Genomic DNA, 20,277 nt, shown 5'->3' on the forward strand with positions numbered 1-20,277 from the left:
TGATTTGGGTTTGAATTTGTGTTTTCCTTTTGGATCGGGCAATAGAATTTAAGTAAGAGGGAAAACATTCAAAAGGTGAAAAGGTAAAAATTAAAAAGTTCAACAAAAACATGATCCAACTAAAGGTTGAAATGCAAAATGAACTTTTTAACTTTTAACCTTAATTCTTGAAATGAAATTGCATGGTTCAGTAGCTCTTAATAGATCCCATTCCTGTAAAAGGCATTGTTTGGCGGATCAAATATCATGAGCTCTAAATAGTGTTCTTTGAGGGAAAAAATAGGTTCTTTAAAGTTTTGATTGATAAGTTACACGAGTTGTAACATTTTGCAATGTTTTACTAAATAAGTTTATTTTTTTTATACGATTATCATTATGAAAACTTGACCATAAGATTGCATATTTTTGTTACTCCTTATATGTATGTCAAATTTCATATTAATTAGATATTAGTTTACTATCTAATTTACAAACTCATGCTCTATCTATAATTTTAAAATTTAGAAAACTAGAAATTTAAACATTTTATAATGAAACAGTAATTGATTACTAATGATATTAATGTTTGGCAAGCATAAATGATTCATTTATTACAGTACTCTTTTAATTAAAAGTTATAATGTGGTGTGCAATTACAAAGAGTTACATTGTGCAACTAAAACCTGACCCCTTAATTGTATAAATATCAATTTATTAATATTAATATATTTAGTAAAAATAATTTGAAATATTGATCATGTAATGAAATTTAAACAATTTATTTATTATTGAAATATTAGGATTTAGAACTCAAGAATAAAGTTATCTTAATAATTTTATAATTTGACAATATATGTACTTTGTGTTATTATTTCTAAATTAACTAACTCACTAAAAACCTCTTTTTCTGGTTCTAATTTGCGGTTTCGTAGGTCAAATCTCCAGTCACTACTTTTTGAGTTTCCATTAATATTGAGATTTATTAGCATAATCGAACCAAATTGTTGATCAAGTCCAAGTCCAACTAATTGAATTGGGCAGTCTTGTCCGATTTTTAAAATCCTGGTTATTCTTGTTAAAAAAGAAAACATGACTCAATTTTTAATCCCACCTTAAAAGATATGTGTGTGGCTACTTTTATTTGGCTCAAAGTTGGCCTACCTACTTGGCGAAACGTACTCATAGATAAATGATGGCACAACCGTAAATAACGTGGTTAGAGTAACAATATACTCTTCAAAAGCTTGAGTTAATGGCAAAGTCTAAGAATAAGTGGCCATCATAGTTAATTAGATTTTTATATTTACTAGTGTTATGCCCATGCAATGCACGGTTTAATTAAAAATCATATATAATTTAAATAAAAGATAACGACAACTAAGTTTTTATATTTATCCAAAAAATTGATAGAGATGTATAGAAAAAAAAAATCAATAAGTAAAATTATAATTTTGTGTCTATCCATAAGGTGTTTTAAAAAAAAAAAAAAAAAAAAAAAGCAAAAATATTTTTTTTTTTTCTCGGAATTAAAAGAAAAAACGAAAATCTGTTTTAAAAAAAAACATTTAAGGGGAATGACGCTTGCCTGAAATCAAAACCGAGGAATCACTCGATTTTCAGAAGAAGAACACATTTTTGAATTTTTTTTTTAGCATCTTTATTACTTTTGTTGTTGGGGAGGTGGGTTCATCAAATTGTAGATCCCACTAGATTGTTTTTAGGTAAGCAAAAATCTATCTCCATTTTTTTCATTTTGCCTATTAAACTTAGTGATTTCCTGGTACGTTACTACGTTTGAGAAAGTCTTGTAAGCGATATTGTACAGCCCGATGTCGCCTTCTTTCACCGTGTACACAAGGGGGTTTGTCGCTAACACCTGTCCCGTTTTCACAGCGGCAAGAGAAGGGGATTTTGATCCTCTGCTTCGCTGGTAGGGTCTGGTTTGGTGACGTGGAGGTGGAGAAGTCGTTGGCTCCTAAGAGGTTGTGGAATCTCTTGATTTGGAAGAGGGATTGGACGGCGGAGACGACGGGCACGTAGTCAACCAGAGAGCGACATGTGGAGTTTGTGGTGGTGGTGTTGATGGTGCACGTGAAAGCCGCTGATGTGGTGGCTACAACGATGAACAAGAAGAGTACACCACCTCCCCAACAGCAAAAGTAATAAAGATGCTAAAAAAAAAAAAATCAAAAATGTGTTCCCTTTCTGAAAACGAGTGATTCCTCAATTTTGATTTCAGGTAAGTGTCGTTCCCCTTAAATTTTTTCTTTTTTTTTTTAACAGATTTTTTTTCTTTTAATAACAGCAGCTCATAACAGGATTAAACGGAATCCTACATTGACAAAAATTAAAAGTTAGAGGACTGAATTGACAAAACTAAAAGATAAAGAACTGAAATGAAAAAGAATGAAAGTTAGAGGGGTCAATTTTGCATTTTTGCCAAAAAAAAAAATTAAGGTTGATATTAGTAGTTGTATATGTGTATTAAATTAACGTTGATATGAACTATTAGTGTGAAACCAAAATTCTAATCCCCTAGAATGCTAGAACTCATAAATCTCCTATTGCTAATTAAATAAATCACTTAGAAATTATAGATAAATTAATAATAAAAAGATTAGATGAAGAATTTTTGGATTGTATTCAAATTGAAATTTTTATCTACTTAGAAATTATATGAGAAGAGGATAAGAACAATATATATATATATATATATATATTTAAAAAATCTAATAAATTAGAAATTATATGAGAAGAGGATAAGAACAATATATATATATATATATATATATTTAAAAAATCTAATAAAAACTTTATAGAAAAAATAATTAGATTATTATTTTTCATTTTACAGATAGCTATAATTTCTTATATATCATGTTTACACATGCATAATAGTTGGTGATCTATATGAGTTGTGCATGTAATGGAGCTGCAATATAATGATATTGTATGACTAAGAGTGAGAGCATGTTTGTGTGAGCACACTTTGGAATAACTTTTAATTTAATGTATGTTTTCTTCTATTAAAAAAAAAAAAAACAAAAACAAAAACAAAATTCATGTATGCTTGCAAGGGTTACATATATACTGATCTGATAACAATGGAAGCTTCATCTTTGAGACAAAGAACTTATGTAATGCTCAAGGAAGCTACTTGAAAAGGTCAAAAGAATCAATAGAGTATAGAAGAAGTGATCAAGAAGAAAAAGAAAATATATTATGCTCATAGTATGCATGACTTCTAATTTAATTGAGAAAATATAAATAAATAAATAAAAATTTGACACTAAGAAAATATAAACTTAGCTATCAAAAATAATTAATTTTAAACATGTACAGTTGTACTAACATTTTTCATAAATTTAAGACCCCTACACCTTTGAAGAGTTGTAGAAGACAACCATATATAGTTTATCTATGATATTCAAACATTAATTGTCTAAATTTAGAAGTTTATAGACATATAATGTTGTTACTATAAAAAATAGAAAAAAAAATGCATACCAAATATTTCAAAAGAAAGAATTGCATACTCATATTATATATATATATAGAGAGAGAGAGATGCTACGTCTATAACAATTTTACAACATTTTTACAACAAATCACAGGTGGTTAGTTGTTATTGGTTCAAATTTGAAACTAACACCAAAATTACATTTTTGTCCCAACAATAACAACCAGTAACAACCTGTCACTTAAGATTTATTGTAAAATTGTTGTAAAATTATTGTAGACATATCATTTCTCATATATATATATATATATAATGTATATTTCTAATAATGGCCTCCACAAATATATCCAAAAAAATAATATATTTTCTCCCTCTTGCATAAAAATTTTTGTTGAACAACATGGCTAGCATTATGTATGCGAAACCTTTAGTTACAACCAGATTTATGAACAAGCATAATATAGGCAAAGTACTTTGTAAGTGATTGAGATAGTGTGGAACTACATACCAAAAAGGAAATTATCTAAAGCTTTTATTGGGCAAATACTCATAGATCAAAATTTTTTCATCTCCTTCAATGCAGCATCCAAGAAGTTTCACATGATTCTTGTGTTGGAGTTTGGCCATAAGAACAGCCTCATTTTTTAGCTCCTCCCATCCCTGTCCAGATTTTCTTGAAAGTCTTTTTACTGCTACTAACTGTCCATTAAGCAAGGATCCCTTAAAATAGTTCTTTTAACTTACTTTCTGATTAATCCTTGAGAAGAATCCACATCAAATAATTTTTATAAGTTGTATCCTAGAAGAACTTTTATGCAAATACTGAGACTTCAATATTTATGTTAAAGGTTAGATTGTGGAATATCATATATTACTTCAGAATTTCTATTCTAAGATTAATGTGCTTAGTTACTGAAACTCACTTTTTAAACAGGTCCAAAACCACCCTCTCCAAGTTTATTCGAGGCTGTGAAGTTATTAGTAGCAGCAGATACACTAGAAAAACTAAAGAGAGGAAGTTCCATTTCCTTATTTCTGCCTTTCTCAGCCTCCTTCTTGAGGACTAATCCTTGTTGTGTAGACCTGTTATTGAAATCAAATGATATCAAGTCCTCCCCTGCATGATCAAAAAGATAGTTTTGATTAGTTCATGTTGGATAGTTCTATTACTGAAATCAAATGACAAAAAGTCCTCCCCTACTTGATCAAGAAGACGGTTCCTATAATCTAATCCTAAAAGATTCAGAAAAACTGCTATGGCTGAGCAGATAACTAAGTTCTGTCACATGGTATCTGAGGAATTTTATGCATATAATTTCAAAAGCTTTTGATTGTTTAATTGAAATCCTTAAAGAGTTTTCTCTATGAGAAAATCTAGGATGCTGTTTCAGGAAAGAGGACTGGTTTTTGTTGGAGTGGATCAAGTTTAAATGTTTGGTTAAAATTGAAATTTTAACTCAAATAAATAATCAAAAGAGGAAATGTATGGAATGCTTAGACAGTTTTATATTTTAATCGATATAGCTTAGGTTCAAAACTAGCAATTTAGACCCTATTGAAATTCAGCAAAATAATTTTAGAAAATGTGGAATTGGACTGTAAATTTGGCACCTGACAAGAGTTGGGTAATTTTTTTTGTTTTTATTTTAATAATAATAAAGAAAGAAAGGATAATTTTATGTGAATTTGCAAGAAGGATCTCATTAACTAAAACAAAGGCAATAGTGGCAATTATGCGTACAATGGAACACAGCTATTTTTCATATACAAGTACTAGTTCAAAATATCTTAATCACCCCCCTCCCCCTCTTCTTTCCACCTTTTTGGTGTCACTAACACAGATGCCTTGCCACTAGTCAGTTTTATGTTACTAATGAAAATTCATACCTTTTCTTTTTAGTTTTCTCACCCGCATCCACCAGATGAAGGCGGCTGAAGAAATTGCTGTCAGAGAAATGGCCAGTACAACAATAATCCACAGCTTTCGCTTATTTCCTGAAGCATGAGTAATTTTCGAAAGTAACCACTAAATGAAAAAAATTCAGTTAGGAAAGATTGAAATAAAATAATATTGAAACAAGATCATTAAGTTGTAATGATAGCTAGAGACTTAAATTTGCTTACTTTCAGGGCTTAACACAGACGCAGCAACTGTGACATAAAAATCTCTTGCACTATGGTTATTAGCAGAAAGCTGTTGCAGATTAATAAGATCTCCAATCCATATTGAACAATTATAGTCATTGAGAGCATAACCAGTGCAAGAGCAGCTATTCAAGCAAGTTGATTTGCACTCTTCAAGGCTCCCACTTTCAAAACTTACTGGATTCACTGGTAGTTGTACATTAGACAACATAACAAACTCATCTGGCTTAACCGTAGTCTGGTTATTGTTCTCACATTGCAAACGGGGTTTCCTTGCACATCCTGCAGTGTAATCACTCAGTTCCCAATTTCCAGAAGATCGGGGTTCAAATCCCTGAATGCATGAACAAAATGGCAACGTTTACTGGTTACAGCACCCAAAAGCCCCACAAAAAGCATGAACTTCACATTGGGTTCTCGGTTGTGCCCATAATAAATTCCACTGCTGGATGGATTCCAGCCAATACAGTGGCTGTATCTGCCCCGATAGATCCATTACGAGCCTACTAGTGGACTTATAATACCGATTATATGTAAAATAAGTCTCTTTCTGATTGAAAGTATAGCTAAAATTTAATATATAATTAGATCCCATTTCAGGAACAAAGCTGAACGAGTGCCCATCCCAAGGCCCGCTTGTCCAATACACGTGTTAGGCTCCCGCATGATTAAAAGCTGACTTCCCATAGGATCGAGCTCCATTGAAAAAACTCCAGGACTAGGGTCTTCAGCATTTCTCCAAGCTACCAACGACCAAGTCTTTCCTGGTCTTTTTCTCTCATACCCAAGCTTCATTCCAGGTAAAAGGGTATGCGAAGGAAAATCAAAGCTCTGCCACAATATTTTTGAGTTTTCGTCCCTTAAAACAAGGTTTCCCGTGTCCAATAGCGTAGCACTTGCATTGGCATATGATGGCAAATTGGATACCATGTATGACAACTTACCATCCATAATTACGAGGTTCCCATCATTACTAATAGTGAGAACTGCAGAAGAACTAGTGATTGGGTAATCTCTGTTTGCTACCCATGTGATAGTTCGCAGTGATACATTTTTGAACCATATTCCCACGTATTGATTTGTGGAATTTCTTCCAGGACGAAAGAATCCTAGTTCAAATTCTGCATCAGCTGATACTATAGTTTCGATAATTGTAATAGATTGTCTTTGCGATATAGTATCTCTGGCAGCATGAGACGAGTGAAAGAAGGGGCATAATACTAATAGCATCAGCAGAAAAACAAGATGAGAAAACTTACATGTTGGAATATCATCCATGCTAGCCATAAGTAATCCACACAAGGCCAGCTGAGCTTGTTTGTCAAATTGTTAGAAGAGTAGTTCTAGTTGCCACTAATCACTCATGATTTTTCATATGTCAAACTAGAAGGGTAGTTCTAGTTGCCGGTATTGATTTTTCATACAGTCAGACTTTGCAACATAGACTTTTTTTGTTTTTCTTTTTTTTTTTTCCCCCGTAAGAATTATCCCTCCGGGTTCCCATTCACGCAAAAGGAAAGAAAAAATATCCTGACTTGAGTGGCTCTCATACTCTGGGTTTTAAGAATTAAGGGTTGTTTTAGGTAACTCTACTCTAAATTATTTGTGGTTTTAGTTAGTCCAATAAGTAAAGTTTTTAATAGTTGAATAAGAAATTTGTAGTTCAATCACTGCTTAGATCAAAAAACTAAATGGTATCACGGTCTAATAATAAAAAACTATCATTAGAAGTAAACGCCATAAATTGAAATTCTTTATTAAAAAAAAAAAAAAAAACTCTAAATTATCTTGTCATCTAATAAGGAATTGAGTTTTTCTAGCAACACACATTTTGCCATAATTGGTGTCAACGGGTAATTGAATTTTTCAATTACACATAGATGCACTACTTAAGCACTTCAATCACCAATTAACATCGACGCAAGTTGTAACAAATAGTGTCTCCAAACATTTTATCTAGAATAAAGCTACAATCACAACAATTTCACAATAAAGTCTAGATGGCAAGATGTTATTAGTTCTTATCTCGACCCATGTAAGTGAAAAGATATTGCTAGTTCTCATTTCCAATAAAGAGGTGGATAATATAACTTAAAATTTTCTTATCTCTAAAACTAAAAATAAAAACTATTTTTGGGCAAAACTTAGATATTATTTCCTAGGTGCTATACCTTAGATTTCTCAATTAAATCAATCATATAATTGCATTGACCAATGAACTACATTAGTGAATATATTATCTTTTTAAAACGATATCATTGTTCTATATTTGAATTTAATTGAAAATGTAAAGGCTTAAAGTACAATCTCCAAGTTTTTGAGGCTTTAGTTTTTTAATTCATAAAAATGGCATTTGCCTAGGCCTTGAACCTCCTTTGGGTGTAGATTGTCAATTGTGGCCCTAAGTCCCTCTTGTTGGATATACACACGTGAGTGAAGTTCTATATTAAATAATGATGAGAAGAACGAGTGAATTCGTTTAGTAACGATGGTGGATTGCCCTTGTAAATTATCTATTTACAAAGGTATGGTCGCAAAATCTCCTTTAGCAACAAGAGCAAATACAACGGCCTTCGAGGGCTATATGCCCCAGCTAATAACCTTTTGTGACGATAATTGAATTTTTGTGGGGGCATTTTACCCTCGCTAGTAGACTATTTTCTTGTAGTTTCCACCACATATCAATTGAAGAAGCATCTCCCAAAGAAGCATTATAGGTATATTCACCAAAACAATAGTTATAGGTGAGCAGCAGCAGCAGTAGCAGCATCTGTGCTCTCTTGTAGCTCCAGTACATGTTCAAGGCATACCTGCACTTCACCCATGGTTGGTCAACGTTCGGCTCAATTTTGCACACAAGAAGCGGCAATGTCAACATATACCATAAAACACTCTAGAGCTATCTTCCCCATTAGATACGGATCAATTATCTCATTGATAGTCCCTTCTTGTTTACATTTCGTGCCCAACTAACCAGATTCATCTGTTCTACTAGTTTAGATGGTTTCCTTCCACTAAGTAGTTGCAACAGTGCCACACCAAAAGAGTAGACATCAAATTTTTCAGTCAGCACCCCATTCATGGCATACTCAGGAGCCATGTAACCACAAGTACCCACAATGCTATTAGTTTCGATCCTAATTATAGCCTTTGACAAACTCGAGGGACCCATCTTGTACAATCCGAAATCTGAAAACTTGACCTCCCATTTCTCGTTCAACAGAATATTGCTCAGCTTTACATCATGGTGGATGATAGTATGCTTTAGCCTAGTTTGAAGGCAGTGTAGCCCACACGCCACTCCAATGCAAATTTGTAGTCTTCGTTTCCATGAGACCAGATTGTGATCAGGGTTAGTGGCATAGAGGTGTCTCGCGAGGTTTCCATTGACCACAAACTCGTAGACAAGGAACCCTTCTTGTTCATCTTCGAAACAATATCCGATAAGACGGACAAGGTTAGGGTGGCGTAGCTAGCAAAGCACTAGCACCTCGATCCTTAACTCATGAAATCTCTGCCATGAATTGATGATATTCACACCCTTTATTGCAACGCTCATGGTACGATCATCTATAAACCCCTGGTATACTTTCCCATAACGACCTTGACCAATTACTAAATTATCATCAAAGTTATTAGTAGCTGTCTTGATCTCAACCAGTGAAAATCGACGGCATGGAAGAACTGAATAAGATTGGTTAACTGTTTTGACCAAATAAGGGTAGGTAGGCAGCTCTTGCTGTATACCCCTGTACCATAAACAACACAATGTGGTGAACTCTCTCTTTGTCTCAATGAATTGAATAATTGATATTTAAATATTTTTTCGCATTATTTACACTATATGTGGTGAACAAAGTTTTTATCCAAACTAACTTGGAGAGAAATTCTACAAACTCCTCATGTATCTTTCTATTGAGTGTGAATTATAAAAATCTAATTGTTCGATTGCACGTTTTTATTATATTCTTCATGCTTACAAAATTTTAAGAAAATCAAAGATCAATTATTATGTCATCAAACAAATGTAAAAAATTTCAAGTTTTTGTAATCTAAAATTGTTTATAAAAAATTAGTTTATTGATCGAATAGTAATTGAAGATTTTCTCAAAGAATTAAGAAGATCAATCTCAGTATTCAAATGTGATTAAACCGAGATTAAGAACTGTTTGTGTGAAGAGAAAATTACAGTAAAGAAAAGAGTAACAGAGAAGAGAGAAAAGAGAGAGAGAGAGAGAGAGAGAGAGAGAAAAAAAATGTTAGAAACTGAATTTTCTTACTCAATACATAATTTGATATTACAATCCTATATTTATAATCATAATATGACTAAGATATGGAATAACAGAATTAGTTCTAACTGAATAGATCAGTTTCGTGAATTCAGGTAGGTAACTAACTCCTTAAACTGACTAAGATCTTCGCGCCAATACAGTTGAATTTAATCCCAGCTCTCAGATGACGTCGTTCCACCTACTGAAGTTTAAATACCAAAACACACAAAACGGTGCGTTCTTGTTTTAGTGAAACTGTGCGTTTCAACACCAACGGTCATCCCCAATTTTAGTCTTCTTCAACCTTACGACTTCAGTACAATTTAAACCAGGGTTGAGAGTGAATCAACCATTTTCAATTTCTTGTATCTTCTCTGAAGTAGAAACTCCATGATTGTTAACAGTAATAACATCTAATTTGAATGAAATTTGATATGCACGTTAAAAACATAAGAAAAATGAAATTTAACGGTTAGATTTTCAAATTATTATACTATTTATCAAAGATAATGCCAAGAACATTTTCAGAAGCATCTCCAAATTTTTATACTGTTTAGGGAGTGAATAGTTATTTTTATTTTTTACCTATTTACTTTTTTAAATACCCTTTTCAACCTACTCTCTATCATTTCTCTATTTCATTTAAATATTATTTTTTTCATTCATTCTTTATTCTTTCTTTAATCATTATTTATTCTTTCCAAATTTCTAATAGCCATAATTTTTAAAATTTCCAATAATCTATATTGTTAACGGTCTAATTTTAATTTTCACGCATACTTATTTGTTAGCCTTTATAAAATGTATGTTACTTATATGCAAATCCTTTAGGGTATGTTTGGTTGGGGTGAAATTGAGAGGATGGAAAATAGGGTGGAAAATGACATTTTTCACTATTTGGTTGAGGAGAGAAAACAAGAGAGATAGAAAATAAGGGGAAAATTTTCCCTCCACGCCCAACTTTTTTTATCCTCCCAATTTGGGAGGAAAATGAAAAGGAAAAAGTGCTGAAAGATGCACTTTACACAAATACCCTTAATTTTAAGTTGCATTTTTTTTTCTTTCTTCTCTCTTCCCTGGGTAGCAAGGTTGCCCCTCATTTTGCCTCCTTTTTTTTTTTCTTTTTTCTTTTTTCTGGGCAACAACGTTGCCAGTAACGTTGCCCCTTTTTTTTTGCTTCTTTTTTTTTTCTTTTTCTTTTTCTTTTTCTAGGCAATCATGTTGCCAGTTGTTACTTTTTTTTTCTTGGGCATTAACATTGCCTCTTTTTTTTTCTTTTTTTTTTCTTTTGATTTTTTAGGGCTTGGGTGTGATAGTTTATTTTTATTTTTACTGGATGTAATTCTTTTTTGGAACATTTTTTTTATTTTTATAAAAAATTTTGGGTGATTGCTCTTTTTTGTGTGGTTATTTGTCACTTTAAAAGAAAAAAAAAATTGGCATCATTCTTTAACAAGGGTATATGAGTAAATTTATTCAAACTCAATTTTTTCCATCCCTGCACTTTTCCACTCTCAACCAAACAAAAAGGAGAGAAAATAAAATATTTTCTATCCTTCCACTTTTTCATCCTCCTATCATTTTCTATCCTCCTACTTTTCCACCCCTCCAACCAAATGGACCCTTAAAATTTTATGTAATTTAAAATTTATCAAATTTATTTATATCTTCGGAATGAGTTTATTCATTAATTCATCCCTAAAAAATGCATCAATTTTCATCTTTTAATAATTAATATTCATTAACCACCGCACACTCTTGGTATGATAGTCACCATATAAATATAAATGCTTGTGGAGTGTGGGGGGGCAAAGGCCAGGGTTCAAGTCTCCAGGAGGGACTTTCACACACATATACACATAAATTAAGTTAGAGTAGAATTTTTATCTTGTATAAAATATATATATATATATATATTCATTAACTTATCACTATCTCTTTTCATTTTTTTAATAAAAAACACAATTTAATCTTAATTTAAGGAATTATTGTTCTTATTCTTATCATTAGGCTTTAATAAAAGAAAATTTTATCATTTAAAGGCCATAGTGCACACCCATATGTTTCATCCATCAAAAAAGTAAAACAATAAAAGCCACACATTTTATTTTGTTGTGAAAATATTGTGAACATAACATTTTTCTTTTATTTTTGTTCACAAACTGTTCATCTTCTCAAGATGATCAGACGGAAAGGGAGAGACAGCCCAAAGAAGAAAATGCTCTAGAGAGAGAGTGAGAAAGCATCTTCATCCTCTATTGCCTACTCTGCCTCCATCACCATTGTCCTCATCCCCATCGCAGGCAACATGCAACCATGATGGGTCAAATTTGTGTTTTTTTTTTTTTTTTCTTAATTAATTTCTTTTGATATCATTAGTTTTATGAGAAAGACTTTTGTTTTGTAATTGATTGAGTTTTATGTTTTGTTCTCATTTGTAGCCGTTGAGAAAAGGCTGAAAATTTAATTAGATATGCTAAATTTTTTTATTCAGATTTATTTAGGTGTGGATTATTTTAAGAGAAAAAAATGATTTGGAGTTGTTATGGTGCTCACTTGGTCAGGAGAGCTATTGTAGCAATTCTAAAAAAAATTGCAAAAATTTGAATTTTGGAGAGATTGTTGGAGTTGATTTGTTGTGGGTTTGCCCTTCAAAAATGGGTTAAAAGAGTTTATTGGAGATGCTCTAAGAGCATCCCAACAGCTGATATAAATTTTTGTACTATTTGGACAGTGAACAGTGATATTTAGATTTTACCTACTTACTTTTTCAAATACACTTTCCAACAGATTCTCTATCATTTTCTTCGTCTCATTTAAATATTATTTCTTTATTCATTCTTTATTCATTATTTATTATTTTTTTAACAACTACACATCTTCTAACATTTTTTTATTCAATAGTTGATTATTATAATAGAAAAAAAAAACATTTAAAGTGTGAACAATAAACGCTACAGTGTTCTCTACTTGTAGAGAAGCACTGTAGCAATTCTAATCTAAAAAATGGAGATGGAGAAGCTATTAGAGTGAGTTTTGGGGGTGTTTTCTCTCTAAAATTGGCTTTAAAAAAGCCATTGAAGATGCACTAAGCCTTGATCATTTTTTCCATAAGAGTTTTCAAGTACACTTTTTTTTTTCTTTTTTTTTGTTATTTTAAACATTATTGATATTCAAATATTATTTTAGGAGTGCGCTCTGTCTTGGAAAAAGGTCTAGATGATTTTGGTCATTTTGCAGATTGTTGGATTATTGCGTGATTGACAATTTAAATTTCTGGGATTAAAAAATTGGAGTATTACATTTAAGCTTTGCAAATCATTACCCTGATTTCAAATTACGAGAGAGAAGTGCATGTTTTGCCTACATGATTGGAGGGCTTATTAAGAACTTGCTCGATGCTTCTTTGAAGCCTTATTTTTTTAACTAGTCTCAACCCTTGTGGGCTATATTATACTATTATTGGAGCTACAAATTGAGATAACAACGTGCACCAGTATACCCAGTATTTAGAATATCTTTTGAGCAACTATAAAGAGAGCTTAGAGAGGTATACGTTTTCCCAAGTTTATAGGTTGAAGCTCCCTGAAGATGAGCCAAGGAAACTCGTGCTTTTTGGGGCTGATCTTGCAGCTTGCAATGAAGCTGCACTACAAATGCATTAAAGAGAATATAGATGTGATAAATTATAAAGATGAAACTGATTCCCATCTCTGACATCAGTATTGATGAGCCGTGAGAATTTGAATGCTGCTTTTAGGACAAGTAATGCATTTGCTCTCTGACAAAATAACTGATACTCTAAGAAAATGGTGGGCTTAAGATTGTTAAGATGGGAGCATCTAGAAACCGTTATTCAATGGTGCCTTCTACAAAGTAAGAGGACTATTGCCTGTCACCTTCAAGGAAAGTTCTTCGGTACCACACGAGTGACAGCAGTGTGGAGAAGCTAGGGTTTCCGTGGACAAAATCCTGAGCCATTTGCAAACTACAATGGATTAATTACCATTCAGCAAGCCCCTAATCAATTAATTTACCTTCCTTTGCCTGATGATAGTTCGTGGATGTAAATTTTCATAACTTTTGACTGAGGACATCGCTCTAACCAAAAACATTGATCTTGCGGCCCTTGCCCAGCAAAAAGAATCTTAGGGGGACTGATCAAAGTAATAGTTCCAGTGTGCATGCAAGACAATTGAAGAACTTTAAGCTATAGAAAAGATGCCTTGGAATCTTGCTTCAAAACAATATGAGAACAAAAGATTTCACCAAAAAACAAAAGCTTCATTATAGAGTTGGACAGATTGGGTTTCCATTTCATTCATCTCTGCTAGTAACTTTCTTTTATATGTTCATTCATCTTAGAAAGTACTTCCACCGAAAGATAATCAAGCAATCCCAATAATCATTCAATGATCTAATTTTACGATTCATTCCTCCTCAAGCTCTCAAACTCCATTAAATGGTGAGCTTGAATCACTTAATTAGAAAGAGAAATGTTCAAGAAGCATTGGCTACAAGCTTTTCCTTTTTATGTCTCTTTCCATCTCCATCTTTCATTTTTAATCTATGCTCTATGGACTCCTATATGCATTTACTATTTCCATGGATCACACTGGTGCAGAAATAATGTTTAGTTCTAAGCAGCATATAATTAAAAGACTTGGGTAAAAAATAAATCACATTGTATTCATAAACCAAAAAGGATGGGGTGTGGGGGTATTCTTCACCTTCGTTGGTACCAAGATACATGCTGCAATTTGGGAACAGACTGACTAATGTTACTGAGGAATTTCAAGGTCCAGTCTCCTGTCAACTACTTCTCCTGTTGAATCATCTGGAAATGCATCCGGACAGGTAGCCAAAATCCTTGATTTCATGCACCTGTTAATGTGAGAGAGAGAGAGAGAGAGAGAGAGAATTAAATCTTTAAATGGCACCAAAAATGGCAAAATCTAGATAGCCAAGAAGAATTTAAACTTTTAAGTTAACAACTTGAATCAAGATAATATAATAGATCTGGGATGATTTAAGAATAAGAAACTCGGTATACATAGAGCTTCCTCATCAACAGTATAGTTGCAAAACACATCAACTTTACAAGTCAATAGAAAAATTCAGACATTTGGGCAGTAGGAAATAATTCATATAAAAGAAAATAGAGAAGGTGAAGGCAGCAGCAAGATAAAGTTGGAGATCCACTCTGGCAAAATATTTGAAATGAAGTGCAGCATAAAAGGCTGCACAAGACTTAACGATTCAACAGAAAATATGCTTACTGAACTCAATATCTTCATCCACACAAATTTGGATAAAACAAAATTTATGTGCCCAATAAAAAATTGCAACCTACTATCTGTAATATAAAAATAGTTTCATACCAAAACACACAAATCTTCATAGGTTTTAAACAAATACAGGTCTTTCCAAGAGAAGAATGAATATATGAATGGAAATCTTAAAGTTCTCTTAAATTATCAAAAAGCCACACCTTGTTTTCATGGTATTGAATTTGGTTTTTTGATTATTGACTCCATGTGTGGCTGAAAGCCATTCAATTCCAATTTCAAGCATGAATGCACACATGCAGTAGATATGGGTGTTCAAGACACCAAGCAAACTGAGCAAACTGATTGATTTCAGCCTGTTTCCTCAGTTATCTGTTTCTCTTTGATGCTTATTCAGGAAAAAAAGGCACATATTATATCAATTCTGTAGAAGTCTAACACACCACTTAAAACCAAACCAACCAATCAAATTAGAATTTAATTTCTAATTATATTAGTATGCATGGAAATATTTTAAGGGGGATAAAAAAAAAATCTTACAAATATGTTCACACCTAATAAATTCTTCTTTTTTTACATCCCAAACAAGCCTCCTAATCTCTTGCCTCCCAGACTGCCACACTTCTTTCATTTCATTATTTTCTGTTCTAGTTTCCTATTCATTCTTTATTTTTCTCTTTACTTTTCATTCTCTATTTTTATTAAGGGTCTTGTTAACAAGTGCTTTAGGCATTTATTAATGGACCACTTAAGGAACTTTTAATACTAGTTAAAAAAAATTTAAAATTTAAAAGTTTTAAAAAAAAAAAAAGAAAGCTATCACAAAAGTAGTTACTTTTTTCTTTTCCATAAAAAGTTTCTAAAAATATTTCCTAAATCAATATTCTTAGGGCATCCATTAAATTTTCATTTTATTAATCCCCTTTTCTTCGACATTCATCTTCTTCTTTTTTTTTTCCTTCTCCCTTGTCTTCTCCATTTTCGTCTTTTCTTCTTCTTCCCTTTGGTCTTTGTAAACCGATTTTCTCTACTCTCTCCTCTCTACGTCCTCTTTTTTTTCTCTACTGCTTCCGCACAGTTTTTGCCCCTCTTCATTTGTAACCACTCAGACACCAGACATTGCAGATCACTGACCTATTGGAAATCTCCATCTCCATCAATATCTGCCATCCCATTCTAGATCTTTGCCAATCTCTGCCGATCTTGGTCTTCTTAGCGTCTTTGGTTGCTCTGAAATTCACAAACCTATGCACTGCACCAATGGAACTTGAGCTTGGTACAGCTTATTTAGAAGACCTCCAGCACTCAAAACCATCATAACAACCGACCCAGAACACCCCTGGTGTAGATAGTTAAAGATGATGAATTTGCCTCAAAGAGTAGTTAATTTTGAACTTATCAAAATAAGAAAAAGAAAAGAGCAGTTACTTTTGCCTTTCGGTTATATGAGAAATGTTACAGTATTCTAAGTCTATTATAGTATTCTTAGTTTTTCTTCCATATTTCTACACATTACTGCCCATATCAATAATATGTTCCTATAGAATTTGATTCTGTTGCTGTGAGCATAAAAAGGTAATCGTTGATTTGGAAATATTATGCTAAAAGAAGGGAACAACACTAAACAGACAAGATGCTAGGGAGATGAGCGAGAAATAGGTTTCTAGGTATCACACCTAGATTGCATCAGAATCACTGTAGAATTTCTTCGGCATCGCATATGGCCTAAAGCATCACACATATAATTTCTTCAGCATCACAAGTTGGATTAAGGTTGCAACACACAAACATTAAACTAAGCTTTGCTTCTGATATTTTTCAAAACACCTTAAGTGAAACCATTTCATCCATATATATAGGCATATAATGCTTAAACCTAATAGGACTTATTAGGCTTTGCCTTGTCAACCCAAACTAAATGACTATTAAAACCCTCTAACAACCCAATAACATAATAAAACCTGAAATAAGACCCAATTGACCAAAACTCCAACCACACAGAAATCAGAAAATTAAGTGCGCACCTTGGGCAAATTATTTGTTATCATCATAATTTTTTCAGCTACTTTATCACCTCTTTGGATAAAGTTTGATGAACACAAAAGCTTAATAATTTAACAATATATCTGTGGGGATAAAAGCCCAAAATTATGTATTGGGTCTAGGGTCCTATTTGAATACTAAGGTGTGTTTGAAGAGGAGAAAATGATTAAGAAGGACCCTAGGTGGAAAAGATACACCTGAAAATGATCGAGAAATGTAATCTGAAGAGATTGTTCTCCTCGAATATAAAGATTATCGGTCAATCAAGTACATGAGAGGTTCGAGTGACCTTCCTGTCAATCCCAATGATAAAGATAAACTTTAAGCATGTATGAAGAAGATAAGAACAGAGAAATATCTAAAGGAAAAGCTGCTACCACCACATTAAATGCACTGCAGCAACTTTTCTGGCCGCATTAATGTAGAGAAGACCTCTTAACAGTACAATCTCAACTACTGTCACGCATGGAAAACCGACGAAGATGCCTGATAGGACGTGTACTGAAGTGAACGTTTAGATGAAGACAAGTGGACGATCAAGATAGTCAAAAGGAAAACTATATAAGTGTAAGATACCTTTTAGAAAGAGAGGAAGAAAAAAGAAGGGGGCTCTAAGAATTGTATTAGCTATTTAAACAATAATTGATCTCTTCGGACAACGGTTTATTTGAATTTCAAGTGTTTCTTGGTACTCGGTCACCCTTGAGAATCAGTGTTAGACATTGTTTAATTCACTATCAATTTAGCTCTTTCACCCACTCTCTACAAATTTATTATTTTGGGCTCGTTGGGCTCATACCCCATATCTCATGGGCGTGGGTCACAAATTGATACCCTACAATATCAATCTCTTCTTTGGATAGACTTCTCTTAAGCGAAAATAACACTTTGGATAGATACAAATGCCTAATAGTGTATTACAACTAATCAATTATATTGAAGATAAAAATAAAAAAATAAATAAAAATAAAAAACCGTTTCTAATATTTTTCTATAATTATTTTTTCCTTCACGATTTTTTTTTTTTTTTTTTTTTTTTTTTTTTTTTATTCTTTTTTTTTTTTTCTCTTCACTTTTCCTTCTATTTTGGTTAATCTATTATGCGTTTTTTAGTAAAGGATAGAAGGTTTTTTTGATAGATGGATAGAAGGTTCATCTACTAAAGTCTATCAACTTCTTATTTATTTTCACTGTCACATAGCTACTTCAGCTTTCTTTTAATATATATAAACTCTAAACTTCACCTTTGTATCTTCGTATCAACTCTCTCTCCACCATTGATTATCATTCTCTTATAATTCCTAAATAGAAATTTGTATACATTCCTCGCCTCCTTTCAACCCTTCCACTTTTGAAAACCCATCTCCTCACCCTCTAAACAGGTAGCAAAACAATACCTAAAGTTATTCATGCATTATGTACTTTAAAAAAAAAATTATTTTTCAATGTTGAATATTTGATATAACTTCATTGATCTTTTTGTAACATATAGGCAAGAACAAGTGCTTTCGTGGGTCAAACTCGTCGTGGCAATGGTTAGCCTCCTGACTCTCATTGTGGTTAATTAAAATAATCTCTTGATATAATGTGTCAAATTTAAAAATATATTAATCAATATTAGGTTTGCCCTTTTTTTTCCCACCACCTCTATCTTTTAGTGTATTGGCTTCAATAATTTTTGTTAGTTATGAAAATAGCTATGTATTATGTAGAATCAAAATTACTTGTTAGGTCTTTTTTTTGTCAGCAAGATAGTCCAACACATGGACATTGAAGTACCTTTCTTATATGAAATAAATAAATAAATAAATAAATAAAGAAGACGAGAAACACATATCTCGAACATTGAATACGTGGACAGAGATAGGAGTTATTTTTACAATTGCGTAGTGCCAGTTTTTTCCTACCTTCTATCTTATTATCTATATGTGGTATTGAGAATTTGAGACAGATCCAGTTGCACATGGGATGATAGATTGGACAACTCGCATTCACTTCATTGAAGGGATTGTTCGAGGGCTTCTTTACCTTGCAAATTATTCACAGAGATTTGAAAGCCAGCAACATCTTGTTGGATAAAGACATGAATCCAAAAATATCAGATTTTGAAATGGCAAGAATTTTTGGTGGGAATGGTTCACAAGCAACGAACCGAATAGTAGAGACTTAGTAAGTATAATCTATAAGTACTTATTCTCTATAGCAAATATTAGTAATATACAAATTATTAACCGTGAAGCTATTGATCATTTCTTTTACAATGAAATACAGTGGTTATATATCCTCAGAATATGCTTTGGAAGGCCTCTTCTCAATTAAATCTAATGTCTTTAGTTTTGGAATATTGTTGTTAGAGATATTGAGTGGCAAGAAGAATACTGGTTTCTATCATAGTGACTCTCTCAATCTTATTGGATATGTGAGTAATGGACCATCTTACTTTAATGTTAACAAGAACTTAGAGACTCTGTGTGTGTTTGTATTTGGATTTGAGTGCTTGTGTTATGTATTCTTATTACACCATGTGATTGAATTTTCAAAGGATTAATCTTCTTTGTCAGTTATGTTGATTTCAAATTATATATTCAGTGTAAAATTTAGTTTTATTCACACTAACAAATCCACCAAGAAGGTAGAAAGTGTTACACTAGATCATTTTAAAATGGTCCTTTAAGTATCTTTGCAATTCTACTAATTTCATTTGTGACTTATACCTCAATAAAATATGAGGAACTTAACCAGAATTTGTGATTGATTTTTATCATAAATTTTCTTTAGGCATGGGATTTGTGGAAAAGCAATAGGGCCTTGGAGTTGATGGATCCAATCCTCGGAGTTACTCCTCCTGCCAATGTCCTATTAGGATACATAAACATAGCACTCCTCTGTGTCCAAGAAAGTGCAACTGATAGGCCTACTAGGTTTGACGTTTTCTCAATGTTCAACAAGGAAATTGCACTTCTACCTTCACCATAACAACCCTCATTTTCATTTGTTAGAGGTATGGAGAATTTGGGTTCATCTAATAGAAACCTAGAAATTTGTTCTGTAAATGACATGACATTCTCAATTTTGGAAGCTCCAAAAT

The 20,277-nt window shown here is 32.5% G+C and overlaps 1 protein-coding gene across 1 annotated transcript; it reads left to right on the plus strand.

The window, feature by feature from the left end:
* Nucleotides 1-19,272: 19,272 nt before the first annotated feature.
* LOC112020384 (G-type lectin S-receptor-like serine/threonine-protein kinase At4g03230) lies at nucleotides 19,273-20,165 on the plus strand. The gene is made up of 3 exons (XM_024052947.1): nucleotides 19,273-19,358; nucleotides 19,461-19,608; nucleotides 19,968-20,165. The coding sequence occupies exons 1-3, from the start codon at nucleotides 19,273-19,275 to the stop codon at nucleotides 20,163-20,165; spliced, it is 432 nt and encodes a 143-aa protein (XP_023908715.1).
* The last annotated feature ends 112 nt before the right edge of the window (nucleotides 20,166-20,277 follow it).

Source organism: Quercus suber, unplaced genomic scaffold (genome assembly GCF_002906115.3).
Source record: "Quercus suber isolate HL8 unplaced genomic scaffold, Cork oak 2.0 scaffold_21, whole genome shotgun sequence".
In the NCBI taxonomy this organism is placed as follows: domain Eukaryota; kingdom Viridiplantae; phylum Streptophyta; class Magnoliopsida; order Fagales; family Fagaceae; genus Quercus; species Quercus suber.

Coding starts and splice junctions, on each gene's coding strand:
- LOC112020384 (XM_024052947.1), top strand. CDS start 19,273: ATGAATCCAAAAATATCAGATTTTGAAATGGCAAGAATTTTTGGTGGG. Junction 19,359..19,460: donor AACCGAATAGTAGAGACTTA/GTAAGTATAATC, acceptor AATGAAATACAG/TGGTTATATATCCTCAGAAT. Junction 19,609..19,967: donor CTCTCAATCTTATTGGATAT/GTGAGTAATGGA, acceptor AATTTTCTTTAG/GCATGGGATTTGTGGAAAAG.